The sequence below is a fragment of the Giraffa tippelskirchi genome, chromosome 8 (genome assembly GCF_054371585.1).
Source record: "Giraffa tippelskirchi isolate mGirTip1 chromosome 8, T2T-mGirTip1v1.2.pri, whole genome shotgun sequence".
Lineage (NCBI taxonomy): Eukaryota > Metazoa > Chordata > Mammalia > Artiodactyla > Giraffidae > Giraffa > Giraffa tippelskirchi.
This window is the reverse complement of record NC_137282.1, coordinates 128,127,515-128,144,391: the sequence shown is the minus strand read 5'-3', so window position 1 is coordinate 128,144,391 and position 16,877 is coordinate 128,127,515. Positions and strand designations below refer to the sequence as shown.

At 49.9% G+C, this 16,877-nt stretch overlaps 1 protein-coding gene and 1 non-coding gene across 4 annotated transcripts in view; both read left to right on the top strand.

Moving 5' to 3' along the window:
- MDGA1 (MAM domain containing glycosylphosphatidylinositol anchor 1) overlaps positions 1-16,877 on the top strand; it is a 65,320-nt gene that overhangs the window by 24,880 nt on the left and 23,563 nt on the right. For 2 of the 3 annotated variants that reach the window (XM_081517715.1, XM_081517714.1), the window contains exons 2-3: positions 11,984-12,123; positions 16,019-16,193. In XM_081517715.1, coding sequence (XP_081373841.1) covers positions 11,984-12,123; positions 16,019-16,193 — 315 coding nt within the window. Of the gene's footprint in view, positions 1-11,983; positions 12,124-16,018; positions 16,194-16,605; positions 16,745-16,877 lie in introns of all 3 variants that reach the window. The other variant, XM_081517716.1, reaches the window with a different exon arrangement.
- On the top strand, positions 6,504-6,576 carry TRNAG-CCC (transfer RNA glycine (anticodon CCC)). The gene has a single exon. It is a non-coding gene; the product is annotated as a tRNA-Gly (tRNA).

The following is a 16,877-nucleotide window of genomic DNA, read 5'->3' as shown; positions in this document are numbered from 1 at the left end:
TGGACCTGACAGTGTGTCTCCGGTCCCACCCAGGATGTGCCCGTCCTTAGTGCTGGTCACAGGTATGCTGGAGCCCTGGTGACTGAGCCTCGGGCTCCAATGAACAGGGTCACTCAGGGGCCTGTCAGGCTCCACGACTGAAGCTGCAGCTCTCAGACTAGGGGGACCTTCTCATGGTGGACCCACTCCGAGGTGTGAGTGTGGTTTTATTCTGCTCCCTTCTCACCACACACGTCTACAGCATGTGCTGGCAACGTGGTGTGCTTGGTGGAGTCCATTCTTTTGTATTTAATACTTTCAATAGGGAGCATTCTTATGCCCATTTTACAGGCAGGAAGCTGGCGCTGGGGACTACAGAGTTAAATGATTTGCCCCAGGTCACACAGCCATTATTGCAACAGCCTGAATGAGAACCCCTGTGTCTACTCCAGCCCTGCCCTTCCCATGGACTCAGTTCAAGAGCTATGTTTTGTCAGGTGGGAGTGTGGTCATTTCCAGAATTTGGCCCACTTCCAGGACCCAAGGTCAAGTGAACTGCAGGGATGGGGTCTCCAGGACTGCAGACCTTGGTGGGGTTGAATAGCAAGACCCCTGGAGAAACACCATGTCCATCGCTCCCATGTCCCTGGGCTAGTCAAGCTCAGGTCCTGGGGCCTAAAACCATTCTCTACCCTGTTAGGTGGTAGCCTCTCTTTCTCACATCCTCCTGGGTATTTTCCTGGGGAGAGCCTTCCTCCCAGTGATCACCTCTTTCAGTCCACATTTTTAAAATATAATTTGATTTATTTTTGGCTGCACTTGATCTTCGTTGCTTTGCGCGGGTTTTCTCTAGTTGTGACGATCGTGGGCTGCTCTTGTTTGTGGTACGTGGGCTTCTCATGCAGTGGCTTCTCTTGCTGTGGAGCACAGGCTCTAGGCACACGGGCTCAGTAGCTGTGGTATGCCGGCTTAGTTTCTCCCTGGCACATAGAATCTTCCCAGACCAGGGATCGAACCCATGTTCTCTGCATTGGCAGGCAGATTCTTATCCCCTGCGCCACCAGGGAAGTCCTCAGTCCACATAGATATTCTGGTCTGTCAGGATTATGGCTCTTGGCATCCCCCCAAAGGAGACCTCTTCATTCAGTTTTACATTTTCCTCTTGCAGGCCCTTGGAACAGGGTCCCAAAGGGTCCCAGGCCATATGATCAAATGGAAAGGGAGCTGAAATTTATTGAGCAGTTACTGGATACCGGTGGTTATGCTCTGTATCCACATTGTCTTGTTTAATCCTTACAACCTACAAGTTACTTCTGCCAGAGCTGAGATATAGTATTATCCCCACTTTGCAGATGAAAAGACTGAAGCTTCGAGAAGGTAAATAACTTGCCCAAGGTTGTGGGCAGCCCCTCAGACTTGCATTTTGGCTCAAGCAGCAGCTGACTTGTAGCATGTGCCTTTCTGCCCTCTCTTCCCTGAATGTGCTGCCTACACTGGTTAGAATTGCCCTGTGTGCTGTGCTGTGTTAAGTCTCTTCAGTTGTGTCCAGCTCTGTGCGACCCCATGGACTGTAGCCTGCCAGGCTCTTCTGTCCATGGGATTTCCCAGGCAAGAATACTGGAGTGGGTTGCCATACCCTCCTCCAGGGGATCTTCCTGACCCAGGAATCAAACCCACATCTCTTACATCTCTTGGATTGGCAGGCAGGTTCTTTACCACTAGCACCACCTGGGAAGCCCAGAACTGTCCTAGGGCACCTCGTTGTTAAGAGTTGATCTCCCTGCCCACAGAGAGAACGTCTTTTTATAGTTCCCCCAGGGGACCTCAGAGCCCTTACTTAGAGGGCTTTCCCAGTGACCTGTCCTGACATTCCAAAGTTCATTAGTCTTTGCAGACTAGACTTCCACTGATATTCAGTGAAGGTTCTGAGCAGAGCCTGGCACTCTCAGAACCTGTGTGCCTTCTGATGGAGCCAAGATGTAGGTGCAGTGGTGCCAAACCTTCCCAAGGACAGGGGTGTGGCTGGACTGCCCACCACTTTCAGCAGAGGAGGGTTGTCAGGAGTGCCAGGCTCTGCCAGAAGCAGCAAGCTCTGCAGACAGCATCAGGTCTTGAAAATAGAACCAGGCCTTACGCATCGTAGCGGACTCGAAGCCATACCAGGCCCTGCCTCTGATTGTGAGAGTAGCGCTTGTCTTCACGCTCCGTCATGGGGATAGGCTGGCAGCCTGTGCCCTGATCTTTCAGCTGTGGCTGCTTTCCATACTCAGTGACGGTGCTCTTGGACCCAGAAATCGGAGATACGTACAGTCAGGTTGGGGAGGGATTTTTGCAGCCAAAGGGGAGGTTGGCTGAACGTGGATTTGGTTTTGATAAGCAAAAAAACCTAATTACTGAGAGCAGACTTTAATAGAGTCTGTAGCAAGGGGAGGGCAGAGGTTCTTCGGGGAGAGGGCCGCGCCTAATTGGCTCTGCATCCCAGAGCCGAGGGCAGGACAATAGGTACTCAAGAAATGTTACAGAAGGGACCAGGAATCAATGCAGATGAACAGGCGATCGTGTGTGCCTTTGAAGGGTTGGGAGGCCAGGAAGCAAGAAGGAAGATGGAGAGGAAAGCATCCTGGACCGATGTCTAATGCCCTGAGGGAGTGATCAGCAGTGGACAGGGCCGGGGAGATGATGCTTCCCTTCAAGATGACAGGCACTAAGGTGAGGCCAGGGAGATGGTACTGTTTCAAACTGGTTTCCCCAGCATGGAATTAGAGCCTCCCCTAGACCCCAGCACTCCTGAGAAACCAGCTGGCCTGCCCCCCGGCCAGTGTGGCCCAGAGGCCAGGCTTTGGCCAGCTCTGCATACAGGTCTGTGCAGAGGGCAGGATGAACCCTCACTGTGGAGAGGTCCTTGTTCGATGGCCCGTGGTCCACGGGAGAGGTGCATAGCATCACATAGCATCACAAGGCCCAGGCGGAGCCAGCCAAGAGCCTGCCCTGAGAGCCTCATTTCAGACCCCGGCCGCCATTCTCTGAGCAGCTAATTAAAAGGGAAAAGCCTGTTAATATTTCAGCACTGTTAACTCTGCTAAATTATTAAGTGTCCATTTGCATTACATACAAAAAGGGATTGATAAACAGGTGGGTACCAGGAGCTGGGAAGGTGAGGGAGGAAGAGTTTCTAAGCATGTACCCTGGGATAAGCTGAACCAGTGACACGGAGCCTCTGTCCTACGCCTGAAGCCCCGTGTCCTCAGCTCTGTGTCAGGCACTTGGAAACTTAGCACAAATGTCAGAGAGTCAGATGGACTCCAAACCAGCAGGGTGCCCTTGGGCAAGTTACTTACCCTTGCTGTGCCTCAGCGTCCTCATCTGATTAATGGGAACAATAATAGGCTTGTTATGAGCAGTGAACAATAGATAAAAAACACTCAGTACAGTGCTGGCACAGAGTAACTTACTATGTATCTGTTATGATGTAATTGTTATATGATGGTGATGGGGGGACACCTGAGGCATAACTCCAGCCCACAGCAGTCCCTCCCTCCTTGCTTCCTTCCTGTCTGCCTCTCAGCAGGCCTTTATCCCAGCTCTTCTAGACTGTCCACTTCCCCAGTTCACGATCTGGGTGTGGTAGCTCTCGCCAGCACCCAGCTCAGCACCTCACACTTATGAGGGTTTGTTGAATGACAATCTGATAGAAGCCAGGACCAGAGCACAGATTCTATTTCCATATCACCTGGCTTGGAACACTCAGTGATGCTTCTGAGAGGTGGTTAGGGTGGTGGTACTTGCCGTGCCAGCCAGTAATTGGGACAATGGAACCAGCTTCAGGTGGGGAAGTCTGCAGCCTCCCCTTCTTTTCTCTCCTTGTCCTCCCCTCACTCTGCTCTGTTTGGAAGTTTCCTTCAGCCTACAGACACACTTTCCATGAAAATCAGGAGCGGGGAGCAGGACACCAGCTCTCACTCGGTCATGGTTAACCTTTTAAAATTTAGGATGGGTAAGTTCATTCGTATCTTTTTTTTTTTTTTTTTAAGACTCCACGTATAAGGGATGTCATACGATATTTCTCCTTCTCTGACTTACTCCACTCAGTAGAAAATGAACTTATGGTTGCCTGGGGGGAAGGGATAGTTAGGGACTTTGGGAAAGTCATGTACACACTGCTATATTTAAAATGGATAGCCATCATGCCTGCCTGCATGCATGCATGCTAAGTTGCTTCAGTTGTGTCCAACTCTGTGCAACCCCAAAGACGGCAGCCCACCAGGCTCCTCCGTCCCTGGGATTCTCCAGGCAAGAATACTGGAGTGGGTTGCCATTTCCTATTATATAGCACATGGAACTCTGCTCAGTGTTATGTGCCAGCCTGAATGGGAGGGGGTTTTGGGGGAGAATGGATACATGTATATGTATGGCTGAATCCCTTCACTGTTCACCTAAAACTGCCACAACATTGTTAATCGGCTATATCCCAATACAAAATAAAAAGTTTAAAGTTTGGGAAGAAAAATAAATAAAATGTAGGATGGAGAGGAAAGCTGAAGGAAAGCGATGGATGGGGCTTTTAATCAAGAGGTTTCATTCCCACTGCTGTCTGTCAGCCTGTTTGGCCCTACATCCTACTGTTGACTCTTCCTGCACTTGGGCAGCATCTGCACCCCCCCACACCTTGACCCCCTTGGCTAACATCCGGGGAGAAAATTGTCCCATGGGGAATGGGGATCTTTGATGAAATTCCCCTTCCAGGTTGCAGTGAGAATTCTCTTCAGGAGCCCAGGGGGCAAGTTGGAATTTGCCTTAAAATGAGTCCTTGGGGATTGGTGGCTTCCTCACTGGCCCTCCTGGTGCTGGCAGTCCCTATCCACACCTGTGACTTGGGGTGTATACTTTTGGAAGAAGGAAGGACTGAGCTGGAAGCACCTGCCAGGGACTTGCCATTTCTGCTCGGCGGTCCTCCTTACCACACTGCCCCATCGGTAACAGCCCTCATGCTACTTGGCTCTTCTCAGCCAAGGGCCTGGGGAGGGGCATGTCCCTTGACTCCATAGCCATTATACTCTGTGAAGAAAGGGCTTTATGGTCAAACGGAAAGCACTGGAATAAACCAAGTTATGTGGATGTGTTTGCTTGCGTGCCTGCGTGCTCAGTCGCTTCAGTCGGGTCTGATTCAGCGACCCTGTGGACTGTAGCCCGCCAGCCTCCTCTTTCCATGGGATTCTCCAGGCAAGAATACTGGAGTGGGTTGTCATGCCCTCCTCCGGGGGGTCTTCCAGACCCAGGAATCGAACCCGCGTCTCCTGCAGCTCCTGCGTTGCAGGCAGGTTCTTTACTGCTGAGCTGCCGCGTTTACTGAAGGCCTTTTCAGAGCCTTTAAGAGTATACTCTTTTGTGCTGCAACTCTGAGAGGGAGAGAGAAGTTTCAGCATCCTTATCTGGCGATGGGCTCTGGGAGCATTGTGTGGCACCCAGGTTAGGAGACACTGATTTTTCTTTTCCTGGGGGGATTTGTTGATAAAGCTTGGAAGAGTGAAATATTGTAGCAAGAGTCTCCTAGACCAGAAGCAGGGAAATGGTTCCAAAATCCTGTCCTAGTTTCTATCCACCAACGTGGCGTCGAGCAGAGATAAACAAATCCAGCAGTACCTCTGAAATTCCCAGGGAGTTTGTTACAAATATGGACTCTGAAGAGTCAGGCTGGTGGTTCTGCATGGGGCCTGGGGATCTGCATTGCAAAGGGCTCCCCACCAGTCCCCCACAGGGTGACACCAGGGAGGGGGCAGGGGAGTCCGTGGAGGGCAGTGAACTGAGCTCCAAGCTAGCATGCGGAAAGCCTGGGTTCGAGCCCCAGCTCGGCTACTGCCTTGTGTCCATGAGTGGAAAGAGCGCTCCCTTCTCCAGGCCTTAGTCTCCTCTACCAAAGGAGGCTAAATAGGACTTTAGAGATAATGCCCTCTGGCTCTTGGAAATAAGGGCAGGAGCCTGCAAATATACAATGGACCCCAGGACTGTATCAGGCCTCACCATCTGTGGTAGATAAGGCAGCACGTCCTTTCATGCAAAGCCCTTGCAGGCCCTGGGGAGGTGGTGTTTTGAGAGGAGTGCCGATCACATACAGAATAATAACACTGGCTAGTGTGCTTGGGGGCTTCCTGTGAACCAGACATTTTCAAACACTTCACCTGCATTTACTTACTTATTCCTTTACACAAAAACTCCATTTTACAAAGGAGAAAACTAAGGCTTGGATAACTTGCTGAAAGTCTTAACTTTCTGAAAGTTGAGTGTGTAAAAGGGCTCCATCCCTCCCTTCTGGTTTTCTGACTCCTTTAAAGTCCTGCACAACCCTCAACATGAATTTTGAACAAATTCGTGAAACATCCCTAATGGTTTAGTGTCTGCTTTGAGTTCCTCCACCCCTGGGATATAGTGTGGGCCACAGAGAGGGTGGTCTGCTGTCCCCATCTTTGGTCCTGTTTAATCATCTCAAGAGCTATCACTTCTTGACAGAACATATACTGTTTGGGATCTCCTTGGTGGTCCAGTGGCTAAGGCTCTGCACTCCCAATGCAGGGGCCCCAGGTTTGATCCCTGGTCAGGGAACTGGAAGCCACATGCCGCCACCAAGAGTTCACATGCTCCAACTAAAGATCCCAGATGCCACAGTGAGGATCAAAGATCCTGAGTGCTGCAACTAAGACCAGTTGCACTCAAAAAAAAAACACACAAAAAACGAAAAACGTACTGTTTGGCCAGGTATTTTACATATATAGTATTTTACATATATTGTATTCAACCCTCACACCAACCCTGAGAGAAGGCATTATTGTTCCCATCTCTTGCTCCTGAGACTGAGGCTCAGAGAGGTGAAGTAACTTGCCCACTGTCACCCAGCTAGAGGGTAGCGGAGCCAGAAATGAGCCCCAGATTGTCTGCTCTTTCCATGTCTCTCCAGCAGATCCCTCCTCCATCCAGTTTCTTTTGTCACGACCCCCACCGCCAGCCCCGCTTCAGGGTTGTCCTAGCAATAACCATACTCTGAAACCATCCTGTTCATTTCTGTTTCCTTCTTTGCCATCCGTCTCCCCAAGAGTGCTCTTTCAGAGCTGGTCCTTGTTTGCTTTTCATGACAGTCTCTTGAGCATCCAGCACAGCGGCTGGCTGGAAGCAGTTGTCGTTCGATAGACTGAATGAAGGGATTATGTCATGGTGCCTCTTGACTCAGGCCCTGGCCTGGTTGCCTTTGGAATGAGAAGATGCTGTTTGCTGGCAGTGCCTTCCTGAGGTATGTGGAGTGAGAGGCTGAGACTCAGTGGGACACAACCCGTTTTGGGGGGGACTATAACTTGGTGGGATCTCTGTTGGTTTAGGGTCAGAAACATAGTTCTAGCCATTCTGGGGGCAAGCAGAGTCAGGGAGGCTGACTCATGTTAATGAAACAGTAGAGGTGATGGGCAAATTGGAATGCCTAGGCCATGGGGGCCTATGTGTGTGTGCATGTGTTAAGTCGCTTCAGCTGTGTCCTATGCTTTGTGACCCCATGGACTGTAGCCCGCCAGGTTCCTCTGCCCATGGGATTCTCCAGGCAAGAATACTGGAGTGGGTTGTCATTTCCTCCTCCAGAGGATCTTCCCGACCCAGGGATAGAACCCGTGTCTCTGATGTCTCCTGCATTGGCATTTGGGTTCTTTACCACTAGCACCACCTGGGAAGCCCAAGGGATCCTGGGTGCCTTGCAACTAGCCAGCACTTGCTCCAGAAGGAACATCTACACTGGGAAGAAGTTGGTCATGAGAAGCGGCTCATCAAGAAGGACTTGGAATAAAGGGAGTGGATGATTGAGGAAACTGGATAACCTCAGTGGACAATGTCATCAAAGGGAGGTGGGTGGATGCTCTTTCTTTATCTAATAAAAGTGATACAGTAAAATCTTAAGCAAATACCTTGGTGCCTTTTTACATGTGCATCCACCCTTGTAACAACCACTTCAGATTAGGGCTATGAATATTTCCTTCTCGTTAGATGAGATCCCATCTCCTCCCCAGAAGCTTCTTTTTGTGCCTTCTCAGTAAATAATCCCTCACCTCCACCCAAGGGCAACCACGGCTTAGACCTCTGTTACGATAAGATTGGTTTTTTTCAGTTCTGAATTTCAAATGTATGAAACCATACACTGTTTCCTCTTTTATGTCTTGAATTCTTTCACTCAAATTGTGCTGTGAAATTCAACAGTGTTGTTGTGTCTACCCATAGTTCTTTTTTCACTTCTGTGTAATATTCCGTTGTGTGACTATATGAGAATTAATTTACCCTTGTTGCTCTTGATGGATATGGGGATTGCTTCTTGTTTTTAGTTGTAATGAATAAAGCTGTTGTGAATATTCTTGGATCTATTGTTTGGTTGTCATAGGCACTAATTTCTATTGGGTACATACCCAGAAGTGGAATTCCTGTGTCATGGAGTATATACTTGTTTAACCTTAGTTTTGTTTGTTCATTTACTCAATTGTATCATTGCAACGCCATGAATGGCAGCACACCAGGCTTCCCTGTCCTTCACTATCTCCCAGAGTTTGCTCAAACTCATGTCCACTGAATTGGTGATGCCATCCAACCATCTCATCCTCTGTCACCCCCTTCTCCTCTTACCCTCAGTCTTTTCCAGCATCAGGGTCTTTTCCAATGAGTGGGCTCTTTGTATCAGGTGGCCAAAGTATTGGAGTTTCAGCTTCAGCAGCAGTCTTTAGCCTGTGTAGGTGCTGCCAAAATCTCTTCCAAAGAGGTTCTACCATTTTAGAGTTGGATAGTCTTAGTGGTTAATGTCATTAAAAGAAGTTGGGTAATCTTAATGACATCATCATCCATGATGCCAACTCATAGCCCCATGGCCAGTGAGGAAGCAAACCTGTCAGGTAGTCAGAAGCCTTGTGTCTGCGGGTCAGGACCCATCTTTTCTGGCTTTTGCTGTCCAGGCCCTGAGAAAGTTCAGCTCTCTAACTCACTTTCAGAATTCCTTATCAGTCACCAAAGCATCTGTCATTACAACACTGCCTGGCTACGTGCAAGCCCTGCTGTCCAAGATTACAGCTTATCTTCCACTGGAGCCTGTTAAATCGATGTCTTCCTTGTTGAGAGGCACCTCAGGCCTCTTGCAGACATCCAGGCAGCCTCTGGTCTTACCAGCAACTGGCACACACATCATACATTGGTGGGTTGTTTACTGATGAGATTTCCTGAGGCCTTTGGCCACAGATGGCTATCTCTTCCAGTGCATTTCCATTTCAGGGGGTGACAGTTTCAGACTTGTTCCCCAGATTCCAGGGTGCACCTTACACAGGGACTACATCCTATTGATAAAATTCACAGAAAGTATGAATTGAGAAAAGATGTCAGAAGTTATCTAGTACATGCACCTCCTACAGGTGGGGAAACTGAGGTCCTTGAGGTATGACTTGCCCCAGGTCACACAGCTTGTCTCCTGACCACTAGCTTAGGTTCATTCCTCCAGGACAGCTGGACTGGACACTCAGACTCTGGGTTGGTGGTAACTGCCACTGTTTGCAGAACCTGCTGCTGTTTGCAGAGACTCTCATGGTTAAACCCAACCTATGTCACCCCCAATGGTTGTGCCCGCATCCACCCTCTGCAGGCTTCTTGACCTGTGGCCGGGCTGCCTCTGTGGACCTCTCTCTGTCATTAGCTCATGACTGTCCTGTCAGTGTTGGTTGGAGAGACTCTGTTAATTAAGGTACTACTCGTGACAACAGTAAGAACACATCAGAGTTCTACTAAGCACTTCTCATTTATCCTGTTGTTATTATCACTCCTGGGAGCTTCCTAGGAGGTGCTAGTGGTAAAGAACCTGCCTGCCAATGCAGGAGATGTAAGAGATGCAGATTTGATCCCTGGGTCAGGAAGATCCCCTGGAGGAGGGCATGGCAACCCACTCCAGTATTCTTGCTTAGAGAATCCCATGGGCAGAGGAGCCTGGCTGCAGTCCATGGGGTTGCAAAGAGTTGGACACAACTGAGGCAACTTAGCATGCATGTATCATCACTTCCACCCTTGTGAGTTGTCAGGGGTGGTAACATTCTCTCATCTTAGAGACGAGAAAATGAAGGTCCAGAGATCACTAGTGTTTTACCCTGGGTAATATGAAATATTAGACTGCTCTGTCAACCTGCAGGAAGTCCCCCTATTCCTTGAGGACTGGTTCAAAAGCTACCTCTTCCATAGAGCCTTCTGTGATTCTTGCTCCAGCAGTGATGTCTTTCTCCCCTGACCTCCTAAGGCTTTCTTTACCTCTTTTACAATGCTTAGCACCTTCACCATCGAATATATTCCTATACATTCATTCATTCAGTGTTCACTGGGTACCTGCTATATTCAAGGCTGGGGATACCAATATAAGCTCATGGTTGGGTAGGCAGAAAGATGAGAATCCTGAGTTTGGTAGTCACACAGATTGATGCTTTGTTGTTGTGCTGGAAAAGTGATGGATGCAGAAGCGGGGAGGGTGTAGGTCAATCATGGAATGCTTCCTGGAGGACGTTACACATCGTATGGACAGGTTTTACCTCTTTAGGGCAAGGACTCAAGTTTTCACCCTTTTGTGTCCCTCATGCCCTGGATTAGCTCTCCTACCTCCACTTCGTCCACCCTCATCTGTGAGCAGACATGTTTGAACTTGAGGTCTTGCCCTCTTTCCCAGAGCCCAAGTGCTGGTGGGCTGGAGGCTGGTTTGCTTTCAGGACAGCGGAGCTAAGACACCAAAGGAGGACTGTGAACTTCTCCGGTTCCATCATTTCCCCTTTGGTCCCCCAGCCATATCCCAGCTCTGGTCCTCCAGCCCTGGCCAGCCCCCAGCCCCCAGGCACTGTGAGAGGGTCAAGGAGGACATGTAGTCTTAGGAGAACTTCCAGGTCCCCCAGTGAAGACTTCTATCCCTTGGAGAGGAGGCTGGCATAGGTTCTGCGAGCAATGAGGGAAGAGTAACAGGCCTTTGGGTGAGGGGAGTGATGTGCGGTCTGTGGGGCTGGGGGAGATCTTGGTCAGGTTCACTAAAAGTTGACCCTGGAGTGGTTGGTGGGAGTGAGTTCAGGCAAGTGATATGCTGAGAAAGTGCTCCCAGGACGAACTGAAAGGGGAGGAGGGAAACGCCTGGGTGACAATGCGGTTTAGTTGACTTAGTCTCAGCCAGTTCCCAGGGGTGGGGGCAGAAGGGCTCTGGAGTGTGAACGGAACCATAGTCACCCCATTTGAGGCAAGATGGCTGGGCTTTTGCATCATGTCCATCAGTCACTGGTGTGTGCATGTGTGTGTATGTGTGTGTGGGGGGTGTTGGGCAAGGGGTGACCTCCTAGGCGTGTTTGGTCCAGGCAGCGCTCACTGTCTGATGGCAATTCCTTGGGGCAGGTGAGCTCTGCATGCCTCGCAGCTGACACCGAAACTGGGAATGGAGGCGCCTGCCAGATGTGGAGAGCAGCCTCCACGACTGGGGTCTAAGACATGATGCTCATTGAGTGATAACCAATTTGCACAGATTACCAAGCCTCCTCACAATCCTTGGCTCATTGAAAAGCACCCCTCTCTCTCTTTTTAAAATATTTTAATTTATGTTTTGACTGCACTGGGTCTTAGTTGCAGCACACGGGATCTTCTATCTTCATTGCAGCATGTGGACTCTTAGTTGCGGCATGGGGAATCTAGTTCCCCGACCAGGGATCAAACCCCAGTCCCCTGCATTGGGAGCGTGGTGTCTTAGCCACTGGACCACCAGGGAAGCCCCAAAGAGCACAGATCTCTTGCAAGAGCAGTGGGATGGGGAGGAATTGCCCCTTTCCTGAGTCCTTGACCCTTCTGGTTCTGGCCTAGGGGCCCCAGGAGGAGCTCAATGGGATGAGGCCTCTGAGGGATGTTCTGGGGAGTTCTAGGTGACACACTCAGGAGGGAGCCTTAGACCTCCTCTGGCCTCTGTGCCTCCTGTCTAAACCTCCCCATCTCCCGCCAGCTCCAGCCCAGGCTCAGATCGTGCACGCGGGCCAGGCGTGTGTGGTGAAAGAAGACAACATCAGTGAGCGCGTCTACACCATCCGGGAGGGGGACACCCTCGTGCTGCAGTGCCTCGTCACTGGGCACCCTCGACCCCAGGTAAGCCCCCGCCCTGGCTGGCGGGTGTCCCCCTGCCTCACCGCCTCACTCCCCGCTCCACTCCAGGATCAGAAGAGGCAGTGGCACCTGAGACTGGAGGCAGATGGTAGCAGGTCAGCAGAAGACAGGAGCCTGGGGCGGGGGAAATGGCTGGAAAATAGACTCTGTGGGGAAGGGCTAGACTGTGGGCTTATTCACCTGGAAACACTGACGACTGAATGTCATTTGTTCAATTCCACTCCATTCCCTGTGTCTGCTGAGCAAACGCTCCCGCAGATAAACCTGCAGCCACCGTGTGAAGGCAGACCATGTGCCAAGCGCTGTGCTAGGTACTTTCTCCAGTGTTTTCTCCTTGAAGTCTCACAGCCAGGCTGTGAGGAAGGCATTAGGGCCTCCATTTTAAGCTGAGGAAATCGAGTATCAGAGAGGTTGGGTAAACTCCCAAGGTCACCCAGCACTTGTGAGGGCGGAAGCAGAATTCGAATCCAGAACCAGCATCCTTTATGGCTTAGCACACTTCCTCCCTCTTTGGGTTGGGGGACCCAGAAGTTACCAATAACATATAACACAATTGCAAACAAACAGCAACAAGCAAACAAAAAACACATAATCACTACTTCAGGAGGTTTCCAATATGCAAACCCCACAAAAGATGGGTATCTGGAAAAGCCAGGTGTGAATTTTGTCCCAGACCAACTGTATATTTCAGGCAGGAAGTGTTGGCTGGTTATCACTGAGAGCTGACAGGAAGAGGTAGGAGGATGTGCTGAAGGGACGGGTGGAATTTGCTGGTGAGCCGCTGTGACCTTTAAAAGCAGCAGAAAAGGTTTTGGTTGGCTCCTAGGAAGCACAGTGATTGCAAAGTTCTTTTTTAGTGGGGGAAATATTGGGAACAGGGACAGCTTTAGTAGGTTTGACCTTAAGACAAGCAGACGGACAAGAAACCCCTAAAGGTTTTAGTCTGAAACTATCATCACCGCTTGCTCCTTCTTAAGGATTGTTTGGAAGTGGAAACAATGCCACCAGTCTTCAGGATGCTGCTTGTCTAGGTGACTTTAGGGATGGTCCTCTCTAAAGCCTAACCCTAAGCTCTCCCTAAGGCTGCACTGACCACCTGTGGGTGTCCCCCTTGTGCATCACATGTAAGAGTCATTCATGGGTGTGATTGTGTGTCCATGTACCCGTTTTCTATTCCCGTTTATAGTTTCATTGTTCTTCCTGCTACCTTCCCTTGGGCTCATATTTGACTCAGCCCCATATCATTCTCCACCTGCAGCCAGGCTCTCAGGCCGATCTTTTTATGTCTCTTGCGTGGATCTCCTTCTATTCCTCATTACCCCTTGAGGTCAGACCTTCAGTCCTGTCCCTTGGACTATGGCAGTAGACTCTAACTGGCCTCCCATTCTCCCCTCCCCTCCCCCAATCCATTCCTGCACCCTGTTCCCAGAGTCACCACCCTCAGACCTGTTACCTCACATCACTCTCCTGCCCACACGGATCTGCATTACCTACCAGACCCAGCTCAGGCTCCTAGGGGTGGAATGGAAGGCCTCCCACAGTCCAGCCCCCACCTACCTGTCCTGTCTGATCTCCCACCGCCATCCTCCTCACACACTGTCTTCGGTGAGCCTGTCCAGAAATACCCTGTTCATTCTTGCTGTAGCCACTGCTCACCTTCTCTCTCTCTCTTCCTTTGACTACACTGTGTGGCATATGGGATCTTAGTTCCCTGACCAGAAATCCAACCTGTGCCCCTGTATTGGAAGCATGGAGTCTTAACCACTAGGCTGCCAGGGAAGTCCCTAGCCACTGCTCTTTACCTCTTCTGAAATGCCTTCCAATGCCTTTTTTGCTCATTTCCTTGCAATAAATGTTGAGCACCTGCTATGTGCCAAGTCCTATGATGGGTCCTGAGGATACAGCTGCTGTTCCCATTGTCATGGGGCATCCACAGTCTGGAGGGGGGAGCAAGCACCATCTCATGACCTGCTTTGTGGTCACATAGGGGAATGAGTGCACCTGGAATTCCCTACTCCCAACTAATAGCAAGAGAGAGGGAATGTCTATGGCCAAAAGGGAGAAGAACCCTACAGCAATGGCAGTGAGCAAAAGCTGAAGAACCTGGTCCTTGGAGGGACTTAACCACATACTCACTTCAGAGACAGTATTAATATACATGTGGGTGGTATGAGCTGAGGCCACGGGCTCGTCTATGACTGGAGCTGGAGCTGGATCCTCTACCTAAAACTGGAAGCTTAATACGAGTGATACCACCTATGAATGGGGACCATATCTCTGCCCCACAGCCCAGAGTCACAGCAGGGAGCAGATGTTTGCTTCAGGGTGTGGGTGCAGAGTCACCTTTGAGGAAATAACTCTAATCCAGTCTGTATCTTGCACTATCCAAGTGGTAAGGAAATCTGAAGCTGCGAGACTAATATGAAAACTGGTTTGAACCTGTGAATCCATATATCTTGGGTGTAGGCAGCCATATAGTTGCACCACAGACAGGCCTGTCAGGGTCCAAGTGGGACTTCTGAGGTAATTCCTACTGAATACAAGCCCATGGGGTGAAAATTTAAAACATCTAAAAATGCAGTGCTGGGAGAGCCAGTCCATAGACCCAGATAATTGAACAACTCACATCTGAGAAAACAGAGATCATAGAGCAATCTGGAGGGAGTCTTTAAAATAAATATGTTTAAAATGTTTAAAGAGATAATGGAAGGAATAGAATCCACAAGACAGGAGATTATAAAACCTGATCAGTTAAGGATATGGAAAAAAGCAAATAGAAATCCTAGAAGTAAAACACGATACAGTCTCTAGAAAAATTTGGCCTCAAAACCATAGAAGTAGCTGAAGAAGAAACTGGTGAATTGGACAATAGATCCAAATCAGCTACAATGCAGTCTGGAGAAGACAGGGATGCAAAGTGTGAAAAGGAAGTTGGGAGAATGAGAAGCTAAACATAAATCAAGGCATTCTAGAAGGACTAAAGAAAACTTAGAGGAGGCAATCTTTAAAGAGATAAAGGCTGAGAATTTTGTAGAACTGAAGAATGCTATGAATTCTTTGACGGATAAACCAGGCCCTAAGCAGTTTGTAAACAAACCCCATCTAGATAAATCATGGTAAAACTGCAAAATGTCAAATACAAAAAGAAAAAAAATCTTTTTCGTGGTCTTGTTCTTTCTCCAGAACACCCTCTGATCAATGTCTGAATGATCTGAAGCTGCTGTAGTCTTCCCCAAGTTTTGCAACCCCTGGGTCTACCAGGGTAGAGTGAGGCTGGCGAGATGAGAGTAGCGGTGACGCACCATTACCCCGTCCAAGTTCTATTGGTCACGTGGACCATTTCTGGGACAAAATGGGAGGGAACTACAGAGAGGTGTGCATATCAGGAGGTGGAGACCATGGGGGGCCATCCATGGCAGAGGCGGGCTACCACATAGACCTCTTTCATATACAAGAAATCTGAAACTAGGAGATGAGTAAACTACCCATGCCACTAAGCTAAAAAGTGGGATAACAAAAATTTAATCAAAGTCTTACTCTTCCAGGCACTAACTATATACTCGTTTAGTTTTCCCAGTAAGCCCAAGAAGGGAGTAATATTTCCATTTTAGAGATGCAGAAAGGAAGGCAGGGGAGGTTGGGTAGCTTGCCCACAAATCCATTCTCTTAACAACTGCCTTTATAAAAACCTCCTCCATCTGCCCCTAGATTGCCCAGGCTCTTCACTGAGAGGTCCCACCTCCAGTGTGCATTTCTTCAAGGCTGTTTGGGTTAGCTTCCCAGGCCTGTGTATAGCTCGCGCGCACTTGTGGAAAAGTATGGGGGTGGGCGGGGAGCCCCCGCGCCGGTCCGATTGTGCCCTGCCTGGCTGGCCCAGGTGCGTTGGACTAAGACAGCTGGGAGCGCTTCGGACAAGTTCCAGGAGACGTCGGTGTTCAATGAGACGCTTCGCATCGAGCGCATTGCGCGCACGCAGGGTGGCCGCTACTACTGCAAGGCTGAGAACGGCGTGGGCGTGCCCGCCATCAAGTCCATCCGGGTGGACGTGCAGTGTGAGTCGGTCCCCTCTCAGTTCCCAGGGCCAGGGGTCTGCTCCTGGGGGCTCAGGCTGGGAAGGAGGAGTGGGGAGGGTGGAGACGTGGCACCTCCTTGGAAAACAAGGGTCGAGACTCTCTCTGCCGGGTTAGAGAAGGGCATCTTTGATGTTCCTTCCATGTGCACTACCCTGACCCATTCCCATCATAATCAAATATGAACTTTCCAGCATCCCTGTAAAATGGTCAGGGAGGACAGGACAGGTTGGATTATATCCATTCCACAGATGAAGAAACTGAGACCAAAGTCTTGTGACTTGCGCACTGCCTAGGTCTTTTGACTGTGGGCCAGTGCCCTTCCCACTGCACCTCATATCTCTTGTTTTTGTCTCAGGGCAGCTCTGAAACTTCCCTACCCCAACATTTGCAGGACCAGCCACCCCTCAGTCCTCGCTGCTGGCTGAATGAGAAGCCCCCAATCCCTGCCTGCCCTCCATGGATTCCCCTTGACCCCAGGAGGCTATCTGCCTGCTTACCACCCACCTCTGTGCCCGTTCAGGCTGACCTAGGTACCCGGAAGCTGTGGGGCCGGCCCAAGGGTCTGTCTGCCACCATCTTAGTACCTACAATGAACCTACCTATTAAATACACCCCCTGCCCCCAAGGTGGGACCTCATAGAGTGGTGAGCAATGGAATCCCAG